The 18657-nt window shown below is 37.2% G+C and overlaps 1 protein-coding gene across 5 annotated transcripts in view; it reads right to left on the reverse strand.

Moving 5' to 3' along the window:
- Positions 1-4509: 4509 nt before the first annotated feature.
- The window catches only part of LOC132111722 (kinesin-like protein KIF26A), a 109873-nt gene continuing 95725 nt past the window's right edge, over positions 4510-18657 (reverse strand). For 4 of the 5 annotated variants that reach the window (XM_059519285.1, XM_059519287.1, XM_059519288.1 and 1 more), the window contains 7 exons: positions 17416-17575; positions 16684-16846; positions 9143-12470; positions 8504-8694; positions 5842-5862; positions 5417-5567; positions 4510-5313 (listed from right to left, as the gene is read on the reverse strand). In XM_059519285.1, the coding sequence (XP_059375268.1) occupies positions 5135-5313; positions 5417-5567; positions 5842-5862; positions 8504-8694; positions 9143-12470; positions 16684-16846; positions 17416-17575 (4193 nt within the window). In that variant the 3' untranslated portion in view covers positions 4510-5134. The remainder of the gene's footprint in view (positions 5314-5416; positions 5568-5841; positions 5863-8503; positions 8695-9142; positions 12471-16683; positions 16847-17415; positions 17576-18657) is intronic. The other variant, XM_059519286.1, reaches the window with a different exon arrangement.

Below are 18657 nucleotides of genomic sequence, written 5' to 3' on the forward strand. Positions count from 1 at the left end.
ACTTTGTATCCCTACATTCCTAACAGCACACAAATGCTATACACTCTTAAAAATAAAGGTGCTTCACGATGCCATAGAAGAACCTTTTTGTCTAAATGGTTCCATTAAGAACCTTTAACCTCTCAAGAACCTTTCTGTTTCACAAAAGGTTCTTTGTGGCTAAAGAAGATTTTTCAGATTATAAAAAGGTAAGAAAGAGATGGTTCTTTAAAGAAACTTTGACTGAATGGTTCTTTGTGGAACCAAAAATGGTTCTTCTATAGCATCGCTTTTGAAGCACCTTTATTTTTAAGAGTGTATGTTGCAGAGCTGTACATTTAACATAAGACAATATTATAAGGCAACACTTTATTTTGATACATCATTTTTGACAGTTTCACTTTATGCCTTCTACTGACTTTGCAGCTACCTTTTGTCATGAAACAGAAACACAAGATCTAATATGAGTGAATATAGATAGTATTTATTAGACAACCCCAACATGGGGCAACAGAAGAAGAACTGTAGAAAGTGCAGAGTCTCCAGCTCAGGCAGAGAAATAAATCTGACCAGTCGAAACCATCCAGGAGTCAGAGAAAAAAGCAACCAGGTGAAGTAAGGCTTAGGAACTAGGAGGACTGACAGAGAGCAAGACTGGACATGAACAACATCCAACAACACTCTACAGAAACGCCAGCCAGATATAGGGCAGTCATTAGCGTATCCGTAGACTGTCTGTTAACTGAAAGTTAACAGTTTATTTTCATTGTCCCCAGACATTCTACTCACTATAAATAACTTTTTCACAAACATGCCAAATTATTCTACTAACCATAACCCAATTGTAACCTAATAATCTACTAATATGCTAATAAAGTTAGTTGACATGTAGTTCCAAATGAATGAGATTCAGTTGAAATGTGGCAAGTAAGGCAAGTAAGTAATGAATGGCACAGAAATACAAAACAGTGTCCCAAAATAGATTGTCTGTACATTTTAATCATTGTCATTGGAGTGATTTGGCACTCTTTCCTGCTGTCAAAAAGCACCCAGGGTCCTCTAGGCTAAAGGCTAGAGATTTAATTAGCAATACAGTGACCAGCTGTTGCAACACAATAGCCAAATCATTATTACTGCTTTCACTGGAATGAAGACAGAAAGGCTGAGAGAATTATAGGGCCAGGGAGATGTCAACATATGTACAATGTAACCAGCTAGTGTTAGCATGCTGTGCAGCTTGGTTAAAGACCTGCATTTTTATTTAAATTATGTTTTCAATGTGTAGTGTGCACTGAAAAATACTTGAACCATACAACCTCTATGTAGAAGAAAGCCAAAGTGTTATCTTGTTAGGTTGATAAATTGCAAAACGTGAGCTGTGCATTTGTGTGCATTTGTGCACGTGTGCTCTAGTGTGTGTGGGGGTTTGTGTGTACACCCAATCGAACAGACTATTTGTGTGTGAAAATCAGAGCAGGTGGCAACACAACAAGATGACGAGATGACAGGACCGCGTTGAATGCATGTACATGGGGTTTCGTGTGAATCTGTGATGTGCTGGTTTGCCGACACAGCTCATCACCTTCTATTTTTCTCTGCAACACCTGTGGATTGCTGACATATCTTTCATTCTTTATACATCTTTTGCTCTGTTTACCAAGATGGATAAACTAAACTAGAATTATTTATTTATAAACTAGAATTCGGCTGTGTTTTATTGGAAGCTTGGCATTGGATGAAATGTTAAATTTGTGTGTATTAATACTACACAGACAAAATATTTACGATTTAATAAGGGACAGTAGTTAAAAATGGAACTAAACAAGTTCTGGCAGACATATTATAAACTAAACTAGTTTATGATCACGTTTTTAGCCATATGTTTGTCCTTGACATTTACCATATTTAGAAAGCATTTCATGATGTAAACATGGAAAATAACATGTGTTCTTTATTTAAAAACAAAACAGTGAGGGATGCTCTGCTGACATGATGATCAAACATATTCAGACACCAAAATCTGCACTAGCTGTTTTAGAAAGTGTGGCAGTCCTGCTGTTTTGCAAAGAGACACAATATTTTGTCCAATTACTGGCGAGAATACAAACCTGATAGCTAAATAGATAAGACTGCAATCAAATCTTTTTAACAATATTTTAAATTAAATGAATATTATCATACATAATTTTTCATATTAATATAACTGATGTTTGCAGATGTTCTAATTATTAAAGGATTAGTTCACTTTAAAATGTAAAATTTTCTGATAATTTACTCGTCCCCATGTCATTCAAGATGTTTAGAAATGAAGGTTTTTGATGAAAACATTCCAGGATTATTCTCCTTATAGTGGACTTCAATAGCTACCAAACTGTTGAAGGTCAAATTTACAGTGTCAGTGCAGCTTCTAAGGGCTCTATACGATACCAGACGACAAATAAGGGTCTTATCTAGCAAAAAAAAAAAAAAAAAACGATGTCCTTTATAAACACAAATGCTCAACCTTGCACTGCTCTGCGATGTGCATCCATGACTTCACGTAATACATAATCACGCTGAAAAGGTCACGCGTGACATAGACAGAAGTACTGACTCATTGTTTACAAGTCGAACGTTCAAAGACCAAGTCAAACACCGGTTAAAAAAAATGTTAATTCCATTTTTTTTTTTTTTTTTACATCGTTTGACCTAGTCTTTGCAACACTGAGTCGGTACTTCCGCCTATGCCACGTGTGACCTTTTCAATGTGATTACTTATTACGTCAAGTCATGGACACGCATCACAGAGCAGTGCAAGGTTGAGCATTTGTGTTTATAAAGGATATACTTTTTTTTTTTTTTTTATCGATCGTTTTACTAGATAAGAGCATTATTTCTCATCTGGTATCATGTGGAGCCCTTTGAAGATGCACTTAAATTTAAATTTTGACCTTCAACTGTTTGGTAGCCGTTGAAGTCCTTTCTTAAGTCTTTTTGACTTAAGAAAGAAAGAAAGATGTAAACATCTTGGATGACATGGGGATGAGTAAATTATCAGGACATTTCTATTTGTAAGTGAACTTATCCTTTAATGCTATTGCTAATCCACAACACCCTAGAATTTGAAAAAAAAATATTTCAGAAAAAAATAAAATAAACCTTTTTTTCTTATGAAACAAACATCTGAATAATGAAAAACATATACATGAAATATTAAATACTAAATATAATATGTAGAAAATAAATAGACAGACTAAAACAAATAAGAAAGACATTTTTATTCACAAGAAAAACAGTGTTATCACAAGCTGCCATATAATACATTTATACAGAGGGACAGAAAATTCTTTACAAAAACAATACATTTAGAAAATATGAATTGATATGAAACATGATAAAACATACATTGTCAACTTTCATAAAAAAAAAAAAAAAAAAAAAAAAAATCTGTTTGGTGTCAGTTAAATCCATGTTCTTAAAGTATAGCGAATGTCAGCATAATCATTACAAAATTCAAAGATGAAGAATAAAGTCTAGAAAAAAAATACTAATCTCATGCAGCATCTTGAAAAAGGGCCTGAGAGTGTTTATAAAGGTAAATAAATTCAAGAAAAGGTTTTGAGTTTCTTAACGTTAATGTTGAATGAGATCTAAAGTTCATTCACAGCCTTTGACAGACAAATAACAGGAAAATCTGGCATTTACATATTAAAACACTGAATTGCTTTTACGACAATGATTGCATGGATGCATAGGAATAAGGCTTGGATATTCATCCACAGTGTAGTTAATAAAACCTGCAATCAATGGTGGACTGGGCCGTAATGTTTGGGTACATTGACTGTCAAGATTTTAATGACAGAATCAATGTTCCCTTAGTCTATAAAAAGTGTGTATTAACAGCACCAAATATGCCACTGAGCAGGCCACAGTGCTTAAAATATCATCAGATATTTTTATGGTTACTTTTAAGATGCTGTTGTCTGAATGGGTATGGAAAGAGTCCTTCCTGTACCCCACAAATGTCACCTCACCTCTCTTCAATCACACCCACAGCTCTTTTAATGCTACAGCATACACTTTGTGCCCACAGAGAAAGGATGAGCCAGACATGTCATGTTACACTGGTGAATGCCCTTTGCCAAAATATCTAGGTAAAGTTAACAAAAACAAGAGGGCAATCTGCATTTTAATAGATCACACCTCTCTAGCAACATGCATCCATTGTGACCATAACAATGACACTGATTTGCATGTATTGATGTGATAAAAACCAATAACAATGCTTGAGATTTTACATTCTTGGGCATTTTTCTGTTGTTCATTCAAACGTTTAATGTACATTCAACGTGGTTGAGAAAACATAGTACCAATTAAAATAAACTATATGATTCTCTGGAAAATAAATATTATAATGTTGGATATTCATCCATTTTAGTCCGGTTTAGAAACGTCAAGTTTTTGTACTTTGCTGAGTGATGCTGTGGTCCTTAAAAAGACAGATACTTGATTTGAAAAGTAGGGGGGAAAAAACACAGACAGAAACCTACAAATGCTCAAAAAGGTTTAATACCAATATGCTGACAAAGGTGATAGTTCAGGAGGCAAAGGTAAAGCATGGAAAGACAGCTTTATTTCTCTCCTTTTGCCCCCAGAATGATATTTCACACACTGATTATATAAATACATTATACAATGCAATAAAGTAACAAAAAATATGGTTTGGCTTGGGTATGCTGTTCAAAGCATTAGCACCAGTAGAAAAAATAATGATTGACAACAAATGTAAAAAACAGTCATATGAAAAAAGGCACTTTGTGGTGTGGTATAATAACTCTTCGGTAAGTGAGAATGATTCTTCTCTTTCCTTGTGTAAGGAAATGCGTCAAACGCATGAAAGCTTGTTGGATTTCCATTTGAGTAAGTCTATTCCATGTTTATTGTGAGGCACTGCATATAACCAGAACAGTTTTCTCTTCTCCACAAGATCATAAGTTCGTACTTCATGCGGAATTCAGCGTTCCATCCTATTATAAAGATCATCCATTGATCCATTTGTTTCTCCTCAAAATCACCGGACCGGCGGCTACATTTCATTGTCTTTCCTTTTCAGACATCCAGGTTCCTGTCTTCCTCGATCTTTTTGTCAGTGTCCATCGATCACCAAATTCTGTTCTTAAACCTCCACCTCTCGCGGTCCTTCCTGCACGTCAGATGCTACTCGGATGTCAAAGCAGGTCACCATCATGACGCGGGACTTGCATAGGTTGACGTAGTATTCCAGTTCAGCCGTAGCCTGCTCCAATGTTTCCAAGTACTCTTGCGACTCCTGATCCAAATCCTGATCCACCTCAACTGCAAAACAAACCAGAACAGAGTCATTACAAAGAAATGGACTGAAAGTATTTAGCATTAAATTTAATCTTTGTCTACAAGAAGCAATAATAATAACACTTACACTCTCCAATCCACTTGCTGGGATCCATCATTAATCTAGACTTTGTGTCCTCCAGCTCTTCTTTTAGAGTCTTATGCTTTGCTCTGAGATCTGTGATTTGCTGCTGCCGTTTCTCAAGGACCTTCAAATTAGTGTTAAAATACAGCAGGCGCTGTGGACAGAAGATGGACATAATGGTTAAAATGGTTAAAATAATTTGGGGCTTATCTGGATTGACTAAAAGAAAATACTGTGTTACAGTGCTGGTTCAATAAAATTTCTTCAATATTTCCCTGACTGTGACATTTTCTGCACAAAGGAAGCATGGGTTACAGAACTATAATAAATCAATGATATTTTTCAGGCATTGTAATGGAATAATTAGTGTGTTACAGTCTGATTCATTTATACAGTCAAGCTACATCCATGCCAGTTAATCAACATACCTTCTCAACATCCTGAACTGACTGTTGGAGCAAAGAGGAAAAGAATGTCAGAAGCTAAAAGTGACGTATGGTGACCCATACTCAGAATTCGTGCTATGCATTTAACCCATCCGAAAGTGCACACACAGAGCAGTGAACACACGTACACACTGTGAACACACACCCAGACCAGTGGGCAGCTATTTATGCTGCGGGGCCTGGGGAGCAGTTGGGGGTCCGATGCAGGCCCGGCTACAGGATGAAATGACTGAGGGGGCATGTGAAATTGTTAAGGGGGCTTAATGATGATAGATCATGTCCTATACCTTTTTAGAAGAGCTGCAGTCTCCTTGATTTGACACTGAATCTCCTTAGTAACAACTGTATTTTCAGGAAATCACACAGTCGACAAAAGATAAGCCAGCGTCATTTATTATGAATAATTAACCCTTTCACACTCAAGTTTAAAATATTCTAACTGACTCCAGAGAGTTAGATTTTTCAAGGCGACAGTTATTTTAGAACGTTCCCCCTTAATGTTTCCATGGCAACGCGTCATATTTGTCACGTGCCATAATAATAACACTGTATAACAGATGTAGGCTATCCTTCATTTCGTTTTTCCTTTATTATTCGAAATATTCACAAACTTACTTACCATGTCATCAACTATCTGATATTCCGATTCTCAAATATGTTTAAGTGAGTGTGTTTGGTGGTTTAAAAACCTTTATAACAATAGAGTAAACTTTATAGTTAGCATACTTCCACTGGGTTTGTCTGATATGAAAAACACGTCAGCAAATTATATTTGAATAGATTGTTATTGCTGCTTCCACAGACTCCAAATGTAGGCTATTGTTTTACCAGTGCTTATGTGTAGCCTTATTTAAATGTATGAAATCTAAAATAAACATTATGAGGTTGAAAACACTGCATAGTTGTGATATGACAGCGCTGAGCTCGTCTGTCTCTGGCTCAGCGCCAACCAACGCGAAAGACGTTTGAATCTGGCAGTAATGTCACGAGTCACAACACTGAACATTCTAAATCCCATGGGGATAAGGTTCAATTATTATTTAACTCAAAAGGTTGAACATTTAATTTTTAACAATGAATACAAAAATTAAACAGAGGGGGCACAAGTCAGAGCTGAGGGGGCATTGCCCCCTTTTGCCCCCTTGTGGTGCCGGGCCTGGTCCGATGCCTTGCTCAAGGGCACCTAATTCGTGTTATTGCCGGCCCGGGATTCAAACCCACAACCCTAGGGTTAGGAGTCAAACTCTTTAACCACCAGGCCACGATTTCCCCCAGAAGCCATACTAAGATGTGGGGATACACAACATACATGCACTTCTATTATCCAAGAATATTATAATACCCCATGCCTGGAGAAACACACTTTGCACTAATGCTATAGAAGGCACATGCTTCAAGGTAAATCTTGTCCATTGCAATACCAATTGGTCTCAAAAACGATGACAGACTAACTGAAGGTTATCTCCTTATATTTATGCGAGTAAGTTAACCTGCTGATTTAATGATTGAAAAGATAACATTATTTTAACTGCATCAATTTACTCCTGCAGTGTAACACCCTTTCTTGCTTGCTTGCTTCTGCCAAAACCAATTAATTCCAGATAGTTAACTGGTTTTCATCACTCCAGTGTTTCAAATGTTAACCGTTTTTTTCAAAGAAACAACCATTTTCCCCTCCCCTTTTACTAGCAGGTTAAGGCCCTAAGCTGTACATCATCTTAATACTATTTAATAAGAAGCAAATGACCAAAACCTTCATTCAGTGTCTAGAGTTTGAATATGATACATGGAGCATATTTCTGAACTAATAATATTGCTCTTTACATACGAAAATCTAACACATCTTAGATCAAAGCAAATCTTTGGGAAGCTAGTTATGGACAAAATTGTTCTCTGACATCTCAGTTGTGCACTGTGCAAACATAGCTATAAACAGTTATTCAACTATGTATTATTCATCATGTATTGCAACTTTTCTATGTCAGATTCATAAGCATCTACAAATTTTTACATTCCCATGAGAAAGGACTAAGGGGTCATTTACATGACAACGCTTTCAGACAGAAACTTTTAATGCGCTCTGCCTCTCCGTTTACATGACAATGGCGTTTTGGGGACTGACAAAGCATATTTTTTTAAACGGGCTTCAAAGTGCAAGTTTTTGAAAATGCCCCCGTCATTGTTTCCGTGTAAACATCCAATATGGGAATCTTTGAAAAACGGTGACATTCACGTGCGTAGTATGTTAGGTATGTAGACATGTGCAGTATGTATCGATTTTAAAGGCATATGCAAACAAACACACACAACAATGGCAGAGTACATGGTACTGATGTTGCTGCTCAAGAGTTTGCTAACACTTCTTCAGCAAAGTGTGATTTACTTCACCAATATTAAAACCAACAACAGAGACGTATCATATGCAACAAATAATTGTCACTTCTTTGCCCGTTTTCGCGGATATGTGTAAACACAAAACATTTTGAAAACGTTGTCATGTATAAGTGAAACTTTTTAAAAATGCAAAGGAAAAACTTTTCCGTTTTTGACTACATCGTTGTTGTGTAAACTTGACCTAAGGTTAATATTTATGCACTGAACTGGAGCTTATTTTCCAAACAACACCCAGACAACCCATTTTAACCTCTTCTATCTTTTCTTGTCTTCGTCGTTGAAGCCTTTCCACATCATCGATTTCATACACTTTGATCTCAAAAGGCTCTTTCAGTGGCCCCGACATAGGGGGAAGGTCCACCCACTGGCCCGTGGTCCCAGACTTCCCCAAAGAGGAGGTGTCTGGTAAGGGAGCTGGGATTAGACGCCGCCTCTGGAGGCCTGGTCCACAGAGAGACAAAGAAAATATGTGAGATAGAAAAGTAAACAGGACATTGAAAAATGGCTTAACCAAGTAAGATAAACAAAACAATAAAAGATGAATGGTTAAAGAAATAGCGAGCAAGCAATAATATATTGAAGAATAGAAAAATTTAAAGCTGTGCTATTTTTTTGTATGTGTATGTGGACGTAGACTGGATGGAGATTCATATCAAAACTCCTTGACTAAATTGCTTGCGATGTGCAGATGCATAGTATAAGCATTTTATGTGCTTAAGAGAGAGAGAGCGAGAGGTAGAGAGAGAGAGAGAGAGAGAGAGAAGCTGTGTTCCATCTGGCCTTCCGTGTCAACATGACTCATCCTTAAGGGCCAAATGTGCAAAACTTTGATGGCAATATGACTATGAAAAACTTCTGGTCTTCACAGACAACAAGAGATGCAACTCACCATTTGACCTCTTCTTGGGTGCTTTGGAGCTCCTTGTGCGACCAGAGGAAGACATCCCACTCTCACTCATGGATTCATGGGCTGAAGAAGCACTACCAGTAGCTTCACTGTCACGGATCATGCTCTCATATCCACTGCTTCCTCCACTGTGGTAGAAGAGTGCAGTTCGTCCCATAGCAGGAGGCAACTCCCCACTTAGGACACTACTGTTATCACTTCCATGCCCACTACTGTAGCGCTGAGGTCTTCTGGGGGCTGTGATCTTACTATATGGTGATGGAAGAATGGGGATTGGGGTATGCTTGTCATCATTAAGGTTCACTCCACTGTCATTGCCACTGTCTGAATCACCTGAGATCTTTGTATGTTTCCCAGAAGGATTGGCCAAGGCCAACTCACTAACGCGACTGTTTGCTGCCCGTATTGCTTGCTTGGTACCCATTATTGTTCCTCTGGTGGGTTTACCATTGCCCCCTACTGTTGCTCGAGGTAATGCAGTCTTTCCTGAAGGTGGAAGGTTGGCATTCCTTGTTGCTGGTGCCACAAGAGACTTAGTGGATGCGCTCAGGGCTTTGGAGTTGCTAGCAGATAATGTACAAGCTTTGTTTGCATTAACAGGTATTTGTCTTGTGTTAAGGCTGCTTTTGACAATCCCACATTTTACAGTGGCTATTGGGTTTATACAAGAAGGTTGAGAGGTAGCAATTTGAGAAGAGGTGGCAACAGCGAATCCAAACCTATTGACAGACTTGCTTGATTTGCTGTTGATACTAGCACCACTGTTTTCTCGACTAAGAGCAGGTTTCGACCCCAAAGATGACAAACTGTCACATCTTTCTAGAGATATCTGGCTCCCATAAAGCTGTCCTGTATCACCTCTAGTTCCTCTGGCTTTTATACTGGAGGTTGCTTTTATTAAACTATGCTCTGACTTTAAGTTAGATATTCTTAAACTATTTGAATCACCTCTAGAGCTAAGGTCAATATCATCCTCTAAACCTGTAGCCCTTGGTGCAAAAGACTTGTCAGCCTCATAAGCATACTTTAAGGCACTTGAGGGAAACAGAATTTGATTCTTTTGATCCAAACTAGATTTGCGTACTGGAGGAGGAGGTGGAGATACATTGCCAGGTTTTGACATACTCTCCTCATGCTTTCTTGATTTTCCACTTTTTCCTAAAGAGGAAATCTTTAAACTTCCTGTCAAGGAACCAATATCTTGAGCAAGCTTAACATCAATGGACGTATGTATGACTGGAACTGTCCCAAGTGTCGTTGCACCTCGTCTGAGCTGTGGCATCTTGCTCAGGGACTCCATTTTCTTTTTGTTGCTGGATGTTTCACAACCGTCCACCACCCTTTGGGATTGGTTTGACCCTAGTGTTTTGGGCATTTGAGGTACACTGTTGCTGCTTGTGACTGTTTTTCTTGCAGGAATTCCACTCATTCCATTTTTATCCAGTCTGGATGTAGAACCTGAATTAGAGGTTATAGACAACTCCAATGAGCTGTCTATTCGGTTCCATGGATCTGGTTTGCAGTCTTGTCTTGGTGTCTCACGTCTCCAGCTGCTACTGGAGCTGCTTGCACTGATACTGCTACTCTGGGCTGTGGGTGAGGTAGGTTTTAATTTCCTGGAAAGACTACACTGGACAATTTGAGAATCTTGAAAAGAATGAGGATCGTATAAATGAATGGTATTTGCCTTTGCCAGTTTTGGCAAACTTTTGGCAGACAGTTTTGGGGCCTCTGGAGAGGATGGGTACTTGTTAAGAGAGAGTTTGCCTGGTATAACACTGTCGTTGTCTAAATCTGAAAAGCTACAGCCACTATCATTCAATGAGTTCTTAAGTTCCTTTTGAGGGCTGCTATTGAACATCCTAAGAGAATCAAGGTAGAAACTGCCATCTGGGACAGTATGAGTACCTTGAGGGAGAAAGACATCTACTGTTTTGTCATCTTCATTCTCCAGAGTACAGACACTTACTTCACTAAGCCATGAAGTGATAGAAGAACCCTGGCTACCAAGTGAAGTACATGCTTTCTCATGTAATGGTGCCACCATTTTAATGTTTGCCTCTGAGGTACCAACACTGCATGTATAGGCATCAAATTCATCATTTATACTACTAATTATGCTTACTGGTCGTGATCCTGAGGCAAGGGCCTGTAGTGAGCAATCACTAGCGAAACTCACAATACTGGAGGGTCTTCCATTGTCCACAATGTTGCCAATTGATAACTCTTCCACAAGCGTGAACACAAGCTCGTCCTCACCATTTAGCTCCACTGGTTGTTTAAAGGTTACAGTTCTCCTCAATATGTCCTTCTCCATGCACCTTTCCCTTAGACTTGATCTCATTTCCCCAGAAGTTCTGAGATTAAGGTGATGGACTTTTAGCGGTGAGTTCTCATTTGAATCATCTCCTTTTTGATGACTCATCCCAACTGGCGGTATCCTCGTGGCAGACTTTTCTTCATTTTCACTACTGACCCTGACATAGTCTTCTTGTTGTGGTGGTGGGGGAGCAGGCTTGGGTAACTTTTTACTGTAAAAACACTTTTCCCTAACTACAGGTTCCAAGTTTTGGGATAGTATTGTTTTACTTTGTTTCCCTGGAGTGCATAAGAGTTTTCCATTGTCTGACATTTGCACCTTTTCACCATCTGCACTTGTCCTACATAAACTTTCAATTTTGTCTCTGAGATCGTCGTCTGATGTGGCACTTTGCAACTTGGAATGTTCTAATTTGGATTTGTGTTTTGGACTGCAAGGCAGTTTACTGGCTACAGAAATTGACTTTTTGGATATGCTGTCCTGTGTTGATAAGAATGCTTTGATAGAAGTTTTGGGAGAAACTGAAATGCAACCAGAGCCTTCTTTCAACTTGGTTGCATCACGGTCCATTTTAGGGCTTGCAGAATTTCCTCCAGATTCTCCAACAAAGTCTTTAGGTTCCTCACTACCATCAATACATTCTAATCGCTCCTGAAGCTCAGCAAAGGTGTTACATTTGAAGTGATCATGGTCAACTGGCCCTTCTTTTCCTCGTTGCTTACGGTTAAGAGAGGGGATAATGGGAACAAAGGTTGGGGGTCCTTCGTTGTCGCTGAGCTCTCGATCAGAGATGGCAGCACCACCAGGGCCAACATAAATTACAGTGTCACATGATTGCTCACTACTTGAAGAATAGTCAGGATCACTGAGGAATGATGGTAGATCTGGGTCAAGGGCCACAGTGCGAGGATGGAATGGCCGCAAATGTGGTGGTCGGCGGTTCCTTCCCTCATCACAGGAACTCTCCCCTCCAGAGGAACTAGAGGCATACTTGACAAAAACAATCCCAAAATATCATTTACAAATACTTTGTTACTCTGGTGTGGTATAGTTTTAATATATACTAAAGTATGAACACATTTTATGTTTAATTAGGTCATGTATTGACTGAATTCTGAGGGCAAGTGTTAAGGCCCCGATATACTTCACATTAAGTTTGTTTTCATTCTTCGTTTGGGGGCAAATAGAAGTTCGAAAAGGCTAAGCGATGGTATACTGATTCCGTTTGTTCCAACACCCCTGCGCTGCTGGAGGCATGGTGTAGATTAATGTAAACATGTGTCAGGATTCTCACATGTATCCTCTAAACACAATGATGAAATGAAGAAGTGTAGTAATCTACACTTGTGTAATCTAGTTGTGTGACGGACCCCAATGCTCAAAATATTATAGACAAAAGAAAAATGATTAGCAGCAGTTCAGAGTCAAGTATCATGTTTGCAATACAAAACAACCATACCATTTCCATAATCAGTCCTTTATGGGAAGTGTGAATGGCTCATAATCTGTAAACTTCAGCATGATGTGAAAAAAATAAATAAAAATAAAAATTATATATATATATATATATATATATATATATATATATATATATATATATATATATATATATATTTCGGTTTATGGCTTCAATATTACATTCGCAGTTGTGGGCGGCGCTGAAGCGCTCCTTTCATCTGATTGGTCGAATCGCTCCAGTTCCAGCCCGGTCTTTTCATTCTTTCAGGCAGAATAAGACATTATTCACTCGCATTCACTTCACTCGCATTACAGTGCGAGTGAAGCACTGTAATGTCTGAAACCAACGCTCACTTTTAATTAGCATAATATTTGAATCAGATGATGCTGGCCACATAATTCGTGCTGCTGCGACTTGCAAGAGACCCCGTTAAATTATTTCTAGGTTATAGTATTGTATAAATATTGTCCCACTGATAAATACAGTGCAAATAGTTCTGTCTCCTTGGATAACAGTGAAGTGGAAATAAATATAGTTAAATTTATGAAATAAAATTAAATAGGATTTCTTGGGAAGGTGAGTCTGGCCAGTTATACAGCAACACGAGTCAGACGAGTCTAAAGATCTGAGCTGAATTTGGTGAAACATTAAAGTTCTAGTCTGTGTCAGTTACTTTCATAATAAATAATAATAATAATGTTACCCGTATTTTTCGGTATAAGTTGCATCAGTCCAAAAATACGTCATGACGAGGAAAAAAACATATATAAGTAGCATTTATTCAGAACCAAGAGAAAACATTACCGTCTACAGCCGCGAGAGGGCACTCTGGGGTAGGCTACAGGAGCACTGAGCAGCATAGAGCTAATTTTACTATTTTTATTTCAGAAATGTAACAATATAAATTTTTACAATTATTTATTAATGTCACACACACATACCTAGTGCCTTATGACTTAAAAGATGAGAGTGGTAAATGTTACAGACATGGAACTGTTCAGTCTATTATTGATTTTTATTTCCACTTCACTTTTATCCAAAGAGACAGAACTATTTGCACTGTATTTATCAGTGGGACAATATTCATACAATACTACAACCTAGAAATAATTTGCAGGTCTCAGCAGCACGAATTATGTGCCCAGCTACATCTGATTCAAATATTATGCTAATTAACAGTGAGCGGTGATTTCAGACATTTTTACAGTGTCACACTCGCACTGACTCTTATTCTGCCTGAAAAAATGAAAAGACAGAGTTGAAGGTGGAGCGATTCGACCAATCAGATGAAAGCAGCGTTTCAGCCCCGCCCACAAGTGCGAATGAAATATTGAAGCCATAAACCGAAAAGATCAAAACATACACGGACCAACTGTCTTGTCCATGTTCTCTCACTTGAATCCTCTTCTTGAGATTTGAGTCTCAGACCTTCTGCAAGCCCCGCCTTGTTCACGCAGTGATTAACGTGTCAGGAGGGGGCGGACACGTGATCGGCTCAGAATGCATTTTCAATGTGCACATTGAATTTTGCGACATTCATTGCGGGACACTGAATGAAAATGCAATCGTAAGTGTCTTGACTGTGAGTGTTAATGCATTTAAGAAAAATAGCATTTAAATGATCATTTTGCCACAGTTTTTGCTTGAACATGTTATACATATCTAATAATTTCTGTAATACATTTCCATTTTAATTTTGCAACTTATAAAGCGTTAAAATTAGTTTTCAAATTAAAAATTAAAACTGGTGTATGAAATGGCAAATGAAAATTATGTAATTTAATTTTCATTTTCATTTTGCACCAAACGTTGCACAAATGTATTGGAAAATGAAAATGTAAATACAGAAATGCATTGTCATTTTACATATTGCATTGTCATTTTGCATATTACATTCCAAATTGAATATTGCTACCCATGTGCTTCCATATATATTTGAGTCAGTTTGTTACTTTATTTTATTAGTGTTCATTTATTTTATTAAACTGGATAAATTGTTACACCTTTTTATATTTAATGTGGTGTCATGATTTACTTTTAATAAAAACAAAGGTTTATTATTGTATATTCGTTTGGCATATTTTATTTATTGTAGGCCTATACCCTTTAAATTTGCTTATTGAAAGAACAACAACAACAGCAGCAGTATGGTGTAACATTTATTTGAAACAAATGTATTTGGTATTTGCTAAATTATATCTTTACTCTTGTCTCGGATGTTTCTCTACATCACTTTTTGCATAACTCCGGGTCGTCAACACCAAGCTTTGTTGCAATTTCTTTCTAGGAATTAAATGCTTTATTTGAATCTTTAACGTCTATCCGTGAGGAATCGTACAGATGCAGATATATTTTTGGCAGCTCAGCTTTTCCACACTTCAGTGTTATCAGGAGATGTTTTATCTATGGGCAGACCGGGAAAAAAAATTGCACGTCAAAGAATGTGGAGTTTCAGAACATACCCACCGAATGCGTAATGGCCACGGACCAATGGAAGCACAGAGGTGTTTAGGAGCCAATACAAACACCCCGAGAAAGTTTGCTTTGGTCAGCTGTTTCGAACTGCCAAAACAAACTCAAAACGAACTTTGTTTCGGCCTGATTTTGTTCGAAATAACAAGGCCTATATATATCAAGGCCTTTATACAATACCAAGACAACAATATGAATATAAATGGTTTTTAAAACCATTTATCTGATGCAGCACTACCCAAGGGCAATACATCAAGTTAATTTTTTGGTAACTCCTTCTATGAAGCCCATATTTCTAATACATTATGAGGGTATTCTTATATTGCATTATAAAAGACCTTATCATAACAACAAAAGATCATATCATAACAACAATTCTAATGCATTATAATTCTTAAACAATTGTGGTTAAAAGTTTTAAGATTATGATTATTTACAGTATAACACACAATAAACACCATATAAAATCTACTTTTACATTTTTTATTAAAGATCTGCACAGTATCTTAAGACATTACAAGTGTTATTTGAGTGTTCAATGTGAGGCTAATATTATTTTTAATGTGAGCTAGTTAATAATTTCAACTGAAAAAAAAAATGCAATGTTTATTTGTTAGGTTGCATTTTATTTTGATGGTCCCCCTAGTCTATTGACTATATGTCATATTACACATTCATCTGATTTTATATCTGATCTTTTGGCTGTTTGAGAAAAATAATATATTATTATTATTACTATACTTATAAGTGGTCTTTGATTGCTTTAAGTAAAGTAGCATAAGAAAGATGGCAAGATGTGAGACTTATAATACATTATAACCATGAGAAATATAATCCATTGGACTACTGTGTTATAAATAATCATACTCTTAAAAGCTATGACCACATATAAGTAAATATTATGATACATTAACATTGTCTTATGAATATTCATAAGATGATTTAACATATTATTAAGGATTTTTTTTAAATAATGCATTATGCATTCATTACAATGCCTTAAGAATATCCATATAATGTATTATAAATATGGGCTTCATAGAACGTGCTACCAATTTTTCCTATGTCAATAAAAGTTATGATACTCAATTACAATCTTACTATAACTGTTGATTTTAATATGCACTAAACATATTTCTATGTTTTTATTACTAGACAGTTGCTTTTGTTTCGTCTATAACTATCAAACATTTATCAAAATATTAAAATCAGTATTGAAGTACAACATACAATTATTATAAGAATTCCTAAATTATAGTCAGTTAAAGTCACCTTTGATTTCTTTTTCCTCATACGATGGATTCGGGAGGCCAGCTGAATGGTGGTAAGAGATTCTGCATAATTGGCAGGGGAGTCAGAGATGTGTGCAATCATGGTTGTCCTACAGTTGATGTTGCCCAAAGAATCTTGCAGTAACATTGTGAGCTTGCTATCCCTGGAAAACATTTTTTTATTGTCAGCATAAACACAGGTTGATAGATTGTCAGCAGAAAGACAGCTGTTTACACAAGTATTGTACAAGTAACTGTTCTCTAAAATTGCAGAAACATCGAAAGGTTCACTATACAGTCCTGCCATGATATTAATCATAAAAAGCTACAAATATGTCTATATTGCATTTCTATAAAATATGCAAAGGTTTTAGAAAGGTGAGAAATAAGGCATGTGTGACCTGACAAGACCCACTTTTTTTAAAAAAAGAGTTGCATGATCTATGAGCTCAGCAAAAAACAAATAAACTGCAGTGCATTAGTCAAACAATAAACATCTTTGACATGATATCTTTGATTATGCGCTCAAATGCTTCAGGATAACATCTTCAGTGGAAACTCATAAGACCTCAGGATGATATTCAGAATTATCATGTAATTCTATTTATACTAGTTATGCTGTTTGATTAGAAATTTTTATACCAAATATGTTAGAACAGTATCTACACATTTATAGCAACATTACTCATTTTGATTTCGTATTGTCTTGTGGCAAAGATTAACATTTTCTTACCTGTATGGAACATGTTTAGCTCCATTGGCCAAAGCCAGTATCACATTTCCTAATGCAGCCAGAGACAGACACAGACCTCCTCCTGCGTCCCTACTCTTACAAAGCACCTTCTCACAGCTTCCTAAGTCAATCAGATGTAATCTGCTCCTACCACCAGACACTGATAGAGGGGAAAAGAAGAGACAATGAGATGTGATCCCTGGGGTCCTACACCACAACCAGTGCAAACAGACTGTCCTTTCACAAATTTCAGTTAAATTGGCATCAGCTCAGCTTTGATTTAGCAATTCACATTTATGACCTTTCATATTTTGTGCATGTTAATAATAACAAAATCATGGAAACACAATAGCGTTTATGAATATTTTGATATATAAAGTTTAATTACATAGTCTTATGGTTGTAAACAAAGCATACTTGACCAAACAAAATAAATGATTCTAAATAATAAAGCACATATTGTAATAATAAAGCACTTAAGATGGTAATATCTCAGAAATAAGATAATAATAATAAGATAAAAATTAACTTTCAACCCCACTCATTACCCCTATCACTGAAAATCAAGCGTAAATGCTGATTTATACTTCTGTGTCAGAGCTACGTCGTAGGCTAGGCGTCAGTCTAGTATAATAAATGGTAAGACTTTATCATTTTAGAATTGACGCGCTGTTAGATTTTTGGAGAGGTGCACATCAAGCCTTGGTGTAAGGGAGTGCGGGTGATGCAGAAGTATAAATCAGCCTTAAGCGTTAGTTCTGGCAGGTCACGTTAGTCAAGCTCGCATCAGCTGATCCCCATCTACCTATGGGAATACAACACCTATCTAAGCACTCATATATAAGGTCCCTCAGTATTATCAGCATTTTTCGCATTGCTCAAAGGCTAATTCCCTCCTCCATCCCCAACTCCTCCTCTGTCAGTCAGGATTCAGCCTTGTGATTCCCCTTTGAATAAGACTCATTCTAAATGTGTACATTAAATTATTGAACTTTAATGATATCTGCAATAAATTAATGTTGGTTCTGTTCTGTTTACTCTGGGGGGTCATCACTGCTCTCGGAAGTTGTGGGCATGGCACCTTAGAAGGCACAGCTCTTAGTATCCGGTCTCTCAGCGGAGGTGGTTGAGACCATAATCCGGTCCAGAACTCCTGCCAAGAGGAAACAGTATGCCCTGAAGTGGAAAGTTTTCACTTCTTGGTGTGGACAGTGACTGCAAGACCCAGTCAGCTGCCTAGTT

This window comes from Carassius carassius, chromosome 31 (genome assembly GCF_963082965.1).
Source record: "Carassius carassius chromosome 31, fCarCar2.1, whole genome shotgun sequence".
Classification (NCBI taxonomy): domain Eukaryota; kingdom Metazoa; phylum Chordata; class Actinopteri; order Cypriniformes; family Cyprinidae; genus Carassius; species Carassius carassius.